General features: G+C 40.2%; 1 protein-coding gene across 21 annotated transcripts in view; it reads left to right on the top strand.

The window, feature by feature from the left end:
* The window catches only part of KIF1B (kinesin family member 1B), a 148,343-nt gene that overhangs the window by 84,865 nt on the left and 47,577 nt on the right, over positions 1-15,901 (top strand). Inside the window, exon 21 of one of the 21 annotated variants that reach the window (XM_022598504.3) lies at positions 1,859-15,285. The exons of the other annotated variants lie outside the window; for them this stretch is intronic. Within the exon in view, the coding sequence (XP_022454212.1) occupies positions 1,859-3,343 (1,485 nt within the window). The 3' untranslated portion in view covers positions 3,344-15,285. Of the gene's footprint in view, positions 1-1,858; positions 15,286-15,901 lie in introns of those variants that run through there. 21 annotated transcript variants of the gene reach the window in all.

Raw genomic sequence — 15,901 nt, 5'->3', positions numbered from 1 at the left:
GCCAAATTATTATTATTGTTAGAGGTTATTTTTTTGTTCCCTAGAAAGTAACTGTACCTAGAAACATAGAAATCTTTGGTCTAGAAAACAAGATACTATTTATCAGTTTCAACTCTTTTTTTTTTTTTAACCCTTTCCTAGAGATAATTTTGGTAATCATAGCCAAAGTAAAAGAGACTATTAAATAAGAATATTTTCATTTCCTAGACTATCTTGAACTACTCCTCCAGTGAGTAGTTTCTTTTCCCAGGAACTTTTTTTTTTTTTTTTGCGGTACGCGGGCCTCTCATTGTTGTGGCCTCTCCCATTGCAGAGCACAGGCTCCGGACGCGCAGGCTCAGCGGCCATGGCTCACGGGCCCAACCGCTCCCGGAATGTGGAACCCGCGTCCCCTGCACTGCACCACCAGGGAAGCCCGTTCCCAGGAACTTTTATCTCCTGAATAGAAATTCTTCCTTAATCCTATCTGTCACAGGGAGTTGTAAGTCCAACACTGCTTTCAGTTAGACCCATGTTATCAAGATTTGCTTGTGTTAGTTAAGAATAATTGGCTATTGTCCAAATAGCCATTGAAACTGCTTAGCTGTGAATTCAGGCTGCTGTTTTAGACCTAAGTAAAGTTGTTTGAAAAAGAGGTAATGGGGCAAAGACCGCTGGAAAGACAGAGAGAGATAGCATTTTAAATTGGGTCCATAAGCAGAGTACATAAGCAGAATATAACCTTTGTGTTTTACGTGTTGATAGGAAGAGTTGTCAACTTAAAGTAATATTCCTCGAAAAACTAGAAATACCATGGGTTTTCATAGATGGAACACGTCTCTAAGTTGTATTTATTAAAGTATTACTTGGGGAATTTTGAATAATGTTTAATGAAAGTATATTTACCTAGCTTAATTTATGTTCTGGAGATTTGTTTCCTAAAATTTTGGAGGTGAGGTATTTATTGGTTTAAGTGTGTGGAAAACAAAGTAGCAGACCCACTATGAAGATCCTTTTTTATACATCCTTATTCTCTGGATAACAAACTTTAATTGTACAAATGAAATCGATCAATTTGACCTGACCCAAGACAGTAGCAAATCTGATATATGCTCATGGAAAGACTAGTTTCAGAACCCTCTTATCGTCTAGGAAAAAAACAATTTGGTTGATAAGAACCTCACATGGTCTGCTAATAGGGATTCTTAGCATTTTTAACATAATCCCTGTTTGACTGCTTTTTCTACTTTCTCATCTTCTAACTTTTTTCTAGGGCTGCTCTTTTTAGTAAAGCTAAACAAAACGTGGCATCCTACAGCATTACTAACCTTTGTTAATCCGCCTGCTCGTCACATCTTGTATGGCATCTGTGCTCACTCATGGGGGAAAGAGTTTCTGGAAGAAGCAACAGCAATAACCAAGGCAAATGTGGGGAAGTGGCTGCATGGGTGTTAGCATGTACGGGGCAAAGGTTTTACTTCGTTTTCTTGAGATAGTGGAGATGTTATTTCACACCGTTTTGTTAATAACTTCATGTGACCTTACAGTGAGAGACTGTTTCTCACTGTTTCAGTCCTCCTAAGAAATTTGATTGCAGATTTCATCACTTAAGCCAGAAAGTGGAAATTTGGATTAATGTTACTAGAAAAAAAAAAAAAAACAAGCAAATCTTTATATTCATAATAATCTACGTAAGCATATGTCTTAATAGACTTGCACATCATTTAGGGTTTTTTTTGTTTGTTTTTTTTAGTTTTTTGGATTTTGTTTTTAAATTTATTAGGGCTTTTTTGCTTGCTTTTTCTTCGATTTGATTTTCCTTTTTTACATTTTAATTTTGGTTATTTTGGGGCCATTTTTTGATTTTGTTTTTCCAAAGGACGCGGATTCTGATAGCGGGGACGATTCTGACAAGAGGTCCTGTGAAGAGAGCTGGAAACTGATTACTTCTCTGAGAGAAAAGCTACCTCCCAGCAAGTTGCAAACCATTGTTAAAAAATGTGGCCTCCCTAGCAGTGGGAAGAAACGAGAACCAATTAAAATGTATCAAATCCCCCAAAGAAGACGCCTGAGTAAAGATTCCAAGTGGGTCACCATCTCAGATCTTAAGATACAGGCTGTAAAAGAGATATGCTATGAGGTTGCTCTCAACGATTTTAGGCACAGTAGGCAGGAGATTGAAGCCTTGGCCATTGTTAAGATGAAAGAGCTTTGTGCCATGTATGGGAAGAAAGACCCCAACGAGCGGGACTCCTGGAGGGCAGTGGCCAGGGATGTCTGGGACACGGTTGGTGTAGGGGATGAGAAGATTGAAGACATGATGGCCAGTAGTAAAGGAGGAACTGATGTGGATGACCTCAAGGTTCATATAGACAAGCTGGAAGACATTTTGCAAGAAGTCAAAAAGCAAAATAACATGAAAGATGAGGAGATAAAAGTATTAAGAAATAAAATGCTCAAAATGGAGAAAGTCTTGCCACTGATTGGGTCTCAGGAACAGAAAACCCAAGGAAACCACAAAGCAAAGGAACCTGTTGGAGCTGGTGCCAGTAGCAAGTCTGAGATCGATGTATGTAAAGGAGACAGTGGAGAACTTGGGAAAGAAGAGCGTGTTTCCCAGCTGATGAATGGAGACCCAGCTTTTAGACGTGGACGTCTGCGTTGGATGAGGCAGGAGCAAATTCGGTTCAAGAACCTGCAACAGCAGGAGATAACAAAGCAGCTTCGCCGGCAGAATGTGCCTCATAGGTTCATCCCTCCTGAGAACCGGAAGCCCCGGTTCCCCTTTAAGAGCAACCCTAAACACAGAAACTCTTGGAGTCCCGGGACACATATCATCATAACAGAAGATGAGGTTATAGAGCTTAGAATTCCGAAAGATGAAGATGGAAGGAAAGGAAATAAACAGGAGAACCAAGAGAAGGGGAGTAGAGCAGCTTCTAAGGATCCCCAGTTACCATGGGGCTCTCAGGGCACTCGAAGTCAAGATCACATTCAAGTTAGCAAGCAGCATATTAATAATCAACAACAGCCACCTCAGTTACGCTGGAGAAGCAACTCGCTCAATAATGGCCAACCGAAAAGCGTGCACTGCCAGGCATCTGCTTCTTCAGAATCACTAAACTCCCACAGTGGTCACCCCACGGCTGATCTGCAGACTTTCCAGGCAAAGCGCCATATGCATCAACATCGTCAGTCTTACTGTAATTATAACACTGGAGGTCAGTTAGAGGGCAGTGCAGCCAATTCCTGTCAAAAGCAGACTGACAAACCCAACCACTGTAGCCAGTTTGTGACACCTCCGAGAATGAGGCGACAGTTCTCAGCACCCAATCTCAAAGCTGGTCGAGAAACCACAGTATAAATTACTGGACAAACTTGAACCCTTGGTGGAGGAAACAGGCGATGGTAGCTTATGATTTGGGTTGGTTCTAGCCTTGGCCTTGAGTTCCTAGTATTTGCGTTATGATTATAATGTTGTGCTTCTAAAATATTAACTGATTTTAATATTGTTAAAACATAAAACACTGGTAAATGTTTCGACACCTCCCTTTTGTTTGTATACCATAAGTGGGCAGTTTCTGGAATTTTGGACAAAACATTGAGACCTCCCTTATTTTTCTGAGACTTTCCTCCTTTCTTGGTGCCTAGATAATATACTTACTTACACAGACTGGTCTTGTTTCGGTGTAAGTTTGCTATGTTTTTATAATGCCTATAAATTTATCTAATATCCAGAAAGACTTGCCTCTTGGTTTATGCAAACATTCAAAAGAGGAATTTGATATGTAGCATTAAATGTCTATTATTTCCCCATAAATGTTAGACATTAGTTTAAAAATAATAACATGCAACTGTGTGAACACAGCTTTGGATTTCTTATCCATGTCTGTTTCTTTCTTTAAATATCATGGAAATTTTCAAAAACCAGAACTAAATGTCTTTGGACATATTTTATAGGACACAGCTTTGCATCTTCCGTGGAACTTCCACATCTTCTTGCTCTTCTATATTTTACATAGAACTGATTCAGTAGGGTTTTTTTTCTTTTGACTGCATCAGTGTATGTATGAATTTTGTCATAATACTGAAATCTTTAAATTGGCATCTGTCTGGATTTCTGTTTGTGGTTCGCATTTTGAAGTTTATCATTTCTCACACAAATCATTTCTCACACAAATACATACACAGAGAGACGCTGAACTATTCACCAATATCTTGCCAACAGAAATGCCAACAAAATACTCGTATGATTCTTTGAGCAGTATGTATAAGTTTATAGGGAGGTTATTTGGTGGAGAGAGGGGAGAGGTGGAACATGGGGAGAAGGCTACAGCATTTGGCTGTGTGTACTTATTTTCAGTAGATGATGAAATAATGAAATAAGTTAACTTTGGTTTGGTTTAGAATAAAGGAGATGATGTATAATAAACTATTCTTTGGTCAGCAGCAGTGATCCTCACAGATACTCAAGCAAGGAAAGAGAAGTCCTGATGAACAGTTATTGTATCAATACCTCATTTTACTATGTTGTGGTCTCAGTTTGCCTCACTGGAGAATCCACTAAAAAAGATGGATTTTGATGGGAAGAAAAGAATAGTTTTCTTCATCCTTCATCTCTTGAACTTGTCAGAAACTTTTTAAAGAGGCGGTGTGAAGAACCAGAGATGTCTATGAGATTGTCTGACATCATGTTGTTGAAGATTGCTAAGTCACCTATCAAACGCTTGTCTTCCAGATGGTGTGAAAAATTACATCCAGGATAGCAGTTAATGTTCAAGGAAGCCTTAAAGATTGTGATTACATGGGGTTTTTTCCTTTGCGTGTAGGCACTATTCTTTATTAGAACATTATTTTTAATCATAGTATTTTTTTTCTTTGCTTCTAAGAAAATGCTTTTATAATGCACAGAAAGTTGCTTCCAATTAACTTTGGGGGCTATTTTTGCTTTCATAGCTAGAGCAGTCCTAGTCTTCAGCTGAAGTTTTATGGCAGATTAGACAGGGGTGATGTCTGTCATGGGTTGACTGAATGATGTTTGTAATGAGTTGACTTAATTGAGATGACAGTGTCCTGCACCATGTGGTTTGAATATACTTGGTAGGGTACTTCAGATCAGTCACTTCAGTGCATCTTGTGTAAACCCCATTTGTCCTTCTTTGTTCTTCTTAGACATAGTTATGTTATCTATTTCTTTCTTGCAAAAAAGTTGATTTTCTAAAACTAATAATAATAACAACGCAGCTTTCAACTCTGTAGCAAAAGTGGGCTTTCAATTTTCCAACTTGAGATAACATAGGATAGGCCTATATATTTTCATTCTTATGGTGGCCTTTTAATGTCATTATGGGCAGGTACCTCCCTTTCACACTGAACAATGGGAGTGAGTTTCTCCTGGTGATCAGGAGACACTGTAGAATGAAAAGAAATACAGTATTTCATTTACAAATGTGGGTTGTGTAGGCACTATACCCACACTGATATTCCAAAGAGTTAGATTTGTATTTGTGCTTCATGTGCTGATCCAGGCGCCCTCAGATTATTGAAATGTTTAGATATCTAATGTAGCCCTTAATTTCAGATGACCAGAAAGAAATGAACCAAGATTTGATTGCCCTTCATGCATTTCAGAGCAGATACTTGTCTTAGACAATAACTGTGTGAATGGAATTTCTTCATTGACTTTCACTGAAGAAGTAACTAGTACCATGCTTTTGTGATTGGTATAGCCTACATTGCTTCGTTTGTTTTTTAATTTGACAGTACCTGTCCCTAAGCTTAAATACTACAAGACCAAAGGGAAATGGTCACCATTAAGCCATTACTGTATTATTGAAATATCCCTAGCTATTATCATAGTGAAATTTTTTTTTAAAAGTTTGTGCTATTGAAATTATATAATGATCTGACAATAATGGAAATAGAGTCCTAATCAATTGGTACAGTTTCACAAACCAAACCACACACTATGGTATTCCTTGGAGAGTTAAAGACTTCTGTTTATCAAATAAGTCTAAACCAAAGGGCTTTTCCTTTAGTTTTGCTTCTAATTCTTTCTGGTGCTTCTCTTTTCACTGGAAAATGCAATGAATGGGAATTGTTTATTCCATTGAAGTGACTTGAAGTGACCTCTTGTGCTTTAGGTGTAGGTTGATGCTGAAGAAAAACAAAACAAAACAGGACAGAACACAGTTTGTCACACCGATGTCTGCATTAAAGGCTGTCAGACTACAGGAAGTTACGTAGGTTTTCTCCCGTCAGCTGCTATACCCCTGTGTCTTATTGGTCCTTTGTAGACTTGCCTTAATGATTTGTACAAAGGACTGGGAGCAGGGGAAGCTGTTGAGTCCTGGCGTACCTTAATGAAGACGCCTTTTTAGGTGCAGTGCAAAGCAAGCATTTGTTCTGCACTGTTAGAGCCAAATTCTGTATTATGAACAGTTTTCATAATTGTCTACTTTATGTCATCTTTCTGAGATTTAAAAATCTGCTCTAGATACTTAGTTTGAACCAATGTAGGTTGTGAAGTGTATTGGTTTCCTCCCATCATTACTGTAAAAAGAAGTTGTGAATCTTCTTGTTAATGAACTATGGATTTCTCCCTCAGTTTCTTTTTAGAAAATGCTTGAAGATTGTCTTTGAGTGTAAGATCTACCTTTTCAGAAAGGGAGAGTTAGTTTGTAATGTTAAAAAATAAAGTCCTCATTCAATAAAAACTGAAATTATCTCTTAAGAGTGTGATTTCTCTCTGATGTGGGAGGAGGGAAAGTGAAACAGAGTGATGCTAATGAAACCTGGTCTTGACTTTTATTTATTGCTCTTTCACCTGAAGATGGTTACAAACCATACCTTTTAAAAAGTATTTCTACATGAACTTGATTTGTTTAGAGCTTTTGCTGTTTGTTACCCTTTTTGATTTATCAAAATTCTATCTTAAATGAGGTCTTTAATCCCTATTTTATGCTACGTTTTACTTAAATAAAACCTGTTATATTATAAGATAATGAGGATATCAGATATCCCTTTATGATTTCTTTGAGTTTATCCTGTATTTTCTGTTTTTTTCAACTATATAATTTTGATTTGCAGTTTTCTTTAAATGAAATGGTATACTTCATATGGGTAGAAATGAAATTTCTAGAAAGCTTTGAGTAACTCTGTTTAGCTTTTCTTTTTTCCCTTAGCCACTGCTTTTCTCCACCCAGAGCATTGGTGATATGTTAGAGGTGAACAGGACAAAGCAGAAGATTTTTCTGGAGCGGACCATCGGTCTTATTGAACATTTGGACATGACATTATTTTTTATGTTGAAAAGCAACATAATCATACATAATGGAGTAGAATACAAAATCCGCATGGGTTTTTTTTTCTTCCCCAACATGAGTTTTTAAATATGAAATTTGGAACTTAAGGGAAATGTTAACGCTTGGATTGGCTTGCTTCAGCCTTCTTACCCTTTCCCTTCAGGTACTTTGTATTTCTCTGCTGTTGGAGAACCTGGTGGAAAAGTTGCCGAGACCCGACCATTTCTAGGACAGTACCGACAATTCCAACGCAGTATTATGTGCAGTGATAGTTGTGTACACAGGATGAGTGTGGGCAGAGTGGTAAAAGGTTTTTGAAAGAGGAAGCCCTGAGCCAAGAGCAGAGTCCCAAAGTACAACTGCAAATGTATGCAAGTGAAGAATGGCAGGGAGAAGGAGGAAACGTGTCAGGTCCAGGGAACTGCGAGTAACTTGGGGGACCTGGCGGGGGGTGGGGCAGGGGCCAGATCATGGCATGCTAAGGACTTCGGATTTTATCTTGAGCACGATGGAAGCTACCATGTATTATACAGGGAGATTGCATTCGTAGATTCATCTTTTAGAAATGGCCAAAGTTTGGGTTGGATAGAGGCAAATTCAGAGCCCAGTGCTGCAGTTGGGAAGTTGCTGGGTGAACTAAAGGAGGAACGATGCTTTCCAAACGGAGGCGGGGGGACAGGATGGAGGGAATGACTGATAGATTATTTGGAGATAGAATCAATGAATCAGTTCGTGGAGGGGGATAAGCCCTGTGTATATATCCCACAAGGTGAAGAAGGCTCTTGCTTGGACCATGTTTGGAAAGTAAAGTTAATGAGACCAAGATAGGACTGAGAGATTGGGAGAAAATAGGAGCTGCACAGGTCTAAGAATAGGTGTTGTGAGACCCCTGGAGGCATAGATCTGAGACTGTGTCTGCATGGTGCTGCTGGTGGTGAGTACATTAAGGTGTTGACAAGAACTGGGGCGTGGACATCTCCCTTCCAGCTATCGCTTGCTAATTATAATCTGCCATTAAAAGAAGAAGGCAGCATTAGCAAAATGAGCCAAGCCTCTAATGTCAGAAACAGCCTAACCAGAAAACCCAGAATTGTGACATTGATTTTACCTTAAATGCCACCTCCTCAGAGATGCCCTAGTTGTGGCACCATCGTGTCTCACCTGTAGTACCACAGTAGCCTCCTAGCTGGTCTCTTCACTTCTGTTCCTGACCCCCGTACGCCATTGTCCACGTAGCAACCAGCAGCGTCCTTTGAAAACAAAAATCAGTGCCAGTGGCCTCCAGTGGCTTCCCATTGCACTTTAAAATATGAACCTCTTATCGTAGCTTCCAAGGCTGTCCCTGTTTGGGCTTTTTGCCTGTCTCTCTGACTTTAAGTCTTGACATTCCCTCACTAGCAAGCACTTTGGACTTTTGTTCTTTGAACTTGCCAAGCTTGTTTCCACCTCTGGGCTTTTCACTTCCTCAAGACTGGCATCCTTTCTCCTCGTGCTGAGCTCCTCTTCCGGATCGGTGCTCACGAGCCCCTTTTCCTGCCGCAGCCTATCCCAGGGCAGCTCACTGTTTAATAATAATGCTAACCTGTAGTTATCTGTGCACTTACTTGGTGCTTCCATGAGACTGTAAACTCACCTAGAATAAGCACCTATCTGTCTTGTTTTCTTCACTGTTCGTCTGTACACATCACCCAGAAGAGTGGTTCTCAAACTGTCGTGTGCATCAGAATCCCCTGAGGGGCTTGTGAGAACATAGAATGCTGGTCCCACCCCCAGAGTTTCTGATGCAAGAGGTCTGGGGGAGGGTCTGATAACTGTATTTCTCATAAGTTCCCAAGTGATACTGATGCTGCCAGATCAGCACCCACCTTTGAGAACCACTGTCTAGAACAGGGATTGGCAAACTTTTTCTGTAAAGGGCCAGATAGTAAATATTTTAGGCTTTGGGGGCCTCGTGGTCTCTGTCAAACTGCCCAGCTCTGCTGTTGTAGCAGAAAAGCAGCCATAGACAATATGCAAAGGGATGGACATGGCTATATTTTGATAAAACTACTGTATTTATCAAATGGTGGGCTGGATTTGGCCTGCAGATTTGCCAAGCCCTCAAAGATGGTCACTTTTGAGAACTGTTAACTAGAAGATCAGTACACCACTGTGTATCTGATCTAGAAGACAGATAAGTGCCAGATGCTGGTGGGTCAGTGGTGAATGACAGATCCCCGGCCTCCTGAAATTCACAGAGTTGTGGAGGAGATAGCTATTAGACAGTCACACCAGTGGTTATACAGTACATTTGTGACCAATGCCCTGAGGGAGAAATACAGGGTGCTCTGAAAGTTTACAACCAGGTGCCTTAGGGAACAAAAAGGTGGCCTTTTCTTGCTCTCAGCTGATGATATGCATTTTGAGAAAAAGAAGGAATCAGAAGTAAACTTCCTTTTCTTCCCACTTCTAGGTCTGCGTCCAAACCATACTTGACCTTCCCTCCTGTTGGTGGAAGAACCGTCTGTGCTCCTGTCTTAGCCCAGCCCTTGTTCCCTTCATCCTGTCTTCTGAGGGACTTATTGAACATTTACCCCTTCTCTTTTACAACATCAGTTTTTCTCCCTCCACATTATTCCTGTCAGCATTACAAGCATGTCATTTCACCAGTTATAAAAAAGTTCCGTGTTCCCTGTGACCTGCCACTGTAGTTCTCTGTTCCTTTTTCCAAAAATACTCCTGAGAGCGTTTTCTGTACTTTTTCCCACTTGTCCACCTTCTTTTTCTTGTTTCCTCTCCCCATTCTTAGTTGAACTCACTCTGGTCAGACTCATTCCCACCTCACCACTGAAGCCACCCTGATTAGGGTCACCAGCAATCTCCATGGTGACAAATCCAGGGTGTTTTCTCAGACCTCATCTTACTAAATCTGTCTAGCATTTGACATGGGTTGCCTACTCTTTACTTCTTGGAACACCTTATTCTCTTGGCTTCTGATTTTCCTCTGACCTCACTGGCTGTTCCTTCATGGTCTCTGTGGCCACAGACATTGGCTCTTTCCGTATCTGTTCATTCCACCAGGTGACCTTACGCATTTCCATGTTCACACAGATGGTGATGCAGACAGCACCTCCTGTGTGTTGCGCATTTACAGTGGACCCTTGAAAGACACGGGTTTGAACTGCATGGGTCCACTTATATGTGGATTTTTTTTCAGTGCATATGTTCAGCAGTACTCCTCAATCCACGGTTGGTTGAAATCTGCGGACATGGAACCTCAGAAACCGAGGGCCGACTGTAAAGTTACACGCTGATTTTTGACTGCATGGTCAGTGCCCCAACCCCTGTGTTGTTCAAGGGTCAACTGTACTTGGGCCAATAAACATTTTACATGTATTAGCTTATTGAAGCCTCGCAACAGCCCTCTTCTGTAAAGTAAGTGTTGTTCTTCCCATTTTACATGCCTTCTCATTGTCACACAGCTACTAAGTGGGGATCCAGGTCCAGTCTCAGGCAGTCGGTCTGTCTGCAAACCACTGCCCTGCCTCCCTCTCTGCTGACTCTCAGATGTACTCTCTCCAGCCTGGGCCATTCCCCTGACCTCTGGACATAGATGCACAGCTCTGACCTGCCATCCAGAAAGCTAACTGGCATCTCACATTTAAACTATCTAAACCAGGGCAGCTAGCTCAGACCAAATATCCAAGGGTGATCCTCAGTTTCCCTTTTTTTAGTACACCCCATGATCACATCATCTGTAGGACACACTTCCTCTGTCTGTAAAACATATCCCAACTCCATTCTCTTTTCATCACCTTTACTGCTGATACCCTGGACCAGGCCACTGCCATCTCCCTTGAAACTGCAGGGACAGCTTCATGACTGCTGGCCTTGCTTCCAAGCCCGCAGGCTATATTCTCCGTGGAGAGTGGTATTTTTAAAACATATGCTAGACCACAGTACTTCCCAGCTCTAAACCACCCAGCGGCTTCCTTTAGAATAAGATCCACAGTCCTTCCTGTGGCCTATAAGGCTGTCCATAGCTTGGTCCCTATCTGACTACTTCTCAACTGCATCTCCAACCCTTCTCACTCCTCCAGTCCACCACACAGGTTTTCTTGCTTTTCCTTAAACACACCAAGTTCCTTTCTATCCCAGGACCTTTGTACTTGCTGTTATATTTGACTGGAATAAACAACCCCCACCAGAGATCTCAGAGCGCTTGCTTAGAGCTCTGACTAAATGTTATCTCTATGGAGAGACCTTCCCTGACCACCTAATCTAAAAGTCTTCCTCCACTCCTCTCTTCTCTCTGTTACTCTCTGAAAGCTACCTTTCTTTATCTTTCTTCATAGTATCAATACTACTCTCTACTGAAATCCTAGTGTGTACAGTGACTGTTTATCATCTCTCCCTTACCAGTGAGACTTCTGTCTTATTGACCACTGTACTCCTAGCATCTGGCACATAGTAGGAGTGAAAAAAGTATTAATTTGTTGATGAAATGAATGGATGGATAGTGGTTAAAAAAAAAAGCATGCTTTGAGTCCAGTTGCTTGGGTTCAGATCCTATTTCTACTACTTGCTAATTTTGATCTTTGGAAAGTTACTTAATTTCTTTAAGCCTTTTTCTTTTTTAACATGAGGATAAAATAGTAGCATTTTCATAGGGTTATTGGGATGATTGAAACAATCCATGTTAAACATTAAGAACAGTGCCTAGTACAGTGAGCTTAAAAACAAGGATAGTCGGGTGGAAGAGAGCATTCTAGAAGAGGAAACAGCCAGTGCAGTGCCTTTATAAATATGGAGCATATATTCAGTTAATTGGGACTTTTTATAAACATGGAAGTTTCTTGGAAAATATGTTATTTTTTAGCGTGTTTTCCATAATGGTCCTAGTTTTCCCCATGAAATCAGCAGAACAATAGTATCTGAATCTCTTTATCCGTTTGTTGTAGGAAAATCCAGGGCTTAGAGTTTTTCTGGTAGCGTACAGAATATCCTTGTTGGAAGCTCATGTGCAGCCTGGTTTGGGGAAGAGGCCAATTCAAGAATGGTGTTGACATTTGGACTACCAGCTGCTTATAGAAATTTTCCCTGGTCAAAATGCAATTAAAGTTTTAGGTCTATAGCATTATGGAACATCTTTTTATGTCAGCTTTACTGCCACTAAAGCACAACCACAGCCCTTAGGGAAAGTCACCCTTATACTTTAACTGTCAGAATCTGAGGATTTTGTTTTCATTGGTAGTTTGACCAGCTTATAAACCTATTCTTGAGGAAGTCCTTAGAAATAAGCCAGTCACAAAAAGTCACAATTGTATGATTCCATTTATATGAGATACCTAGAGTAGTCAAAACTGTGGAGACAGAAGGTAGAATGCTGGTTGCCAGGGGCTGCGGGGGTGAGAGTTAGTATTTAAAGGACAAAGAGTTTTAGTTTTACAAGGTGAAGAGTTCTGGAGCGTGGATAGTGATGATGGTTGCACAGTGTTATTATCGTATTTCATACCTTAAAAGTGGTTAAGATGGTCAATTTTATGTTATGTGTATATTACTGTAATTTAGAAATTGGGGAAAAAATGAAAAACAACAAAATCCTCAAGCTAAGATATTAACATTTTTTTCCACCTGATGCTTTTTCTGTAAATCAGCTGTCTTTCTCTTTTTGCTGAAAGAATCCTATGTAATAACATAGGTTTTGTAGAAACCACACCCCCAGCCTCTTACTTTGAAAACAAATAGTACAATGAACCTTTGTATACCCGTGTTTATATACTTTTCCTGAATCATTTGAAAGTGAGTTATAGATATAATGTCAGTTTACCCCTAAATACACATGTATCTCCTAAAATCAAGGACATTCTCTTAATACCATTATCCCATCCAAAAATTTAATACTGATTCAGTATCATGTAAAATACAGGTCATTTTCAAATTTCACTAATTGTCTAAAAAATATAAATGTTGGAAGTGTGTGTGTGCATGTTTTTTAATCCAAGATCCAGTCACGGTTTATTGATTGCATTTGGTTCTGATGGTTCTTTTATCTTTTGTTACACAGGTATTTTTGAAGAGTCTAGGCCACATTCTAATTTGTCTGATTGTTTCCCCAAGATTAGATTTAGGGTAAACATTTTTGTTAAGAATGCTATAAATGTTACATTGTGTACTTCCATTTGCTTCACATCAGTAGACACAAAATGTCAATTTGTTCTATTATCAGTAACGTTAAAGTTTAATAAATTTAGTTAATGTGATGTTTCCCAGCTCTTTCTCCTTGTTAGTAGGCTCTTGAGATTGTGTGAATATTCTGTTTTCCATCCACCTTTCACTCAGTTGTTTTGGCTTTTATTAATGATCCTTGCCTGATTCAATTACTGCATCTAGGGTTGCAATGTAGTGATTTTCTAATTGTCATTGCCTCTGCGTTTATTAACTGGCTATTTGTTTTGTTTTTTGGTAAAGAAGAGCTTTCCCTTTTTCTCTCCTTCTTTCAGTATCACTGTGGGCTCATGGATTCTTTTCATACTCAATGTGCTGTATATTTTTTTCCTGTTATTATTATTTATTGGCCAATGGGAGTCTTTGTCCTTTTGAAATGGTCCCATCGGTCTTTGAGTACTCCATGCTTTCTGGCCCAAGATATTCTGGGGTTACCTTGTATTTTCCTTGCTCCAGATCTGAAGTCAGTCAGTTTCACAAGGAGCCCTGGTTCCTTTTAGTGGGGAATGGTATTTAGAAACCAGAATTGGGGGCTAGGTGTACTTAGAAAAGAAACTTTTAAAAAACACTACCTGTCATTTTGATAGTGTGTTACCATTTAAGCGGACTTGAACTTGCTTTTTTTTTTTTTTTTTTTGCGGTACGCGGGCCTCTCATTGTTGCGGCCTCTCCCGTTGCGGAGCACAGGCTCCGGATGCGCAGGCTCAGCGGCCGTGGCTCACGGGCCCAGCCGCTCCGCGGCATGTGGGATCTTCCCAGACCAGGGCACGAACCCGTGTCCCCTGCATCGGCAGGCGGACTCTCAACCACTGCGCCACCAGGGAAGCCCCTAACTTGCGTTTTTAAATGGTTTGTCATTTGGTCCTTCCTGCAGTCCTGTGTGGTAGGCAAGGTCGAACACTAAAATCTTCATTTTAAAGATGGCAAAAATGAGGTGTAGAAAGGATTAACTTTCCCAGAATTGTAAGACTAATAAGAGCAGGTGCCAGGAGCAAAACCGCAGTCTTTTTACCTGCTACTTTATATTTTTCATTTCTCCCACAGTACATAGTCTCCTAAAAAGTGTGTTTAGATGTCTTTAAAAAGCTGTTTCGGGGCTTCCCTGGTGGCGCAGTGGTTGAGAGTCCGCCTGCCGATGCAGGGGACACGGGTTCGTGCCCCAGTCCGGGAAGATCCCACATGCTGCGGAGCGGCTAGGCCAGTGAGCCATGGCCGCGGGGCCTGTGCTCCGCAACAGGATAGGCAACAGCAGTGAGAGGCCCACGTACCACAAAAAAAAAAAAAAAGCTGTTTCGCTGGCTCTTGGTCACTGCCAGCTCCACTAAAGAGAGAAAGCTTCCTTTGTGAGACTAAATGATAAATGACTGGAGCCTAGAATATTTGCATCCCTCTTAGCATAGCCATTGGGAGCGCCTTTTGTAACGGGGTTTGCTAGCGAGGCTTTCAGTGGTCTTCTGTAATGCGTGGAATATTTGATTTGTGACTTGGAGAGCTCTGTTTGAAAACAGTACATAGTCATACCTAAACCATGACAGCCTGGAATCGGCCCACTCCCAGAGAAGCAGGAAGCCTGCTAGTATATTTTTAAAATGCTGTGCTTATGTTGTGATTTGGTGTTGTATTATGTGAAGGTCTTTTTTCTTAATTTGTTTTATTGTCAAAAAACACAAGCTTTTTTTTCATTTAACACTCCAAGGAACCTTTTTAGACATTTTTTTCCTTAATCTCTCTCCACCATGCAATTTTAATATGTCAGATATATAGTATATCAGTTTATATACTCTATGTATATTTATGCTTTATACATAAAAAGAGTACTTTTTTTTTTTTAATCCCCCAAGAACCACTTTTTTTTCCCTGTTAGGACTGATATCACCCTAATTGAGACTGCATGGAGTAAGATGGAGGAAGGAAGGATGAATATGATTTGAAATATAGTAATACATTTTGTATTATAATAATATATTTTGAAATAAAGTTTATTTATCGAATAAGTAAATGCAATATATAGATTATTTCAATCCTAAGAGCACTGTGATCTTTTGGTTACCTGAAGGGTAAACTCATCCTACAGCTGCAAAGATAGTAATATTTCATCCATAGGGAGCTTCAGGGTCTACAGTCTGAATTCTTTTCCCCATCCAAACAGTTAGATAATTAGAACTCTTGGCAATACTGGTGAATTTAATCTTTTCCAGTATTGTTTTCTCCAGAATTCTTGGATGTGTAAAGATACTATTTAAGTGTATTTTAACATTTAAGGGACACATGCATTTTTCCTTCAAAATCCCCCCTCTCCTCTACCACAACCCCAAGTAAAGAACTCTTGAGTCTGAGGGAGTAGAAACAGAGAGACTGCAGTTAAATTCCTTGGAACACAAGATCTTTTAAAGCATTTACCCATTGCAGAC

Source organism: Delphinapterus leucas, chromosome 1, assembly GCF_059928025.1.
Source record: "Delphinapterus leucas isolate spDelLeu-1000000601 "Yukka" chromosome 1, BTC_Dleu_Yukka2, whole genome shotgun sequence".
In the NCBI taxonomy this organism is placed as follows: Eukaryota; Metazoa; Chordata; class Mammalia; order Artiodactyla; family Monodontidae; genus Delphinapterus; species Delphinapterus leucas.
This window is presented reverse-complemented; position numbering and strand designations above follow the sequence as displayed.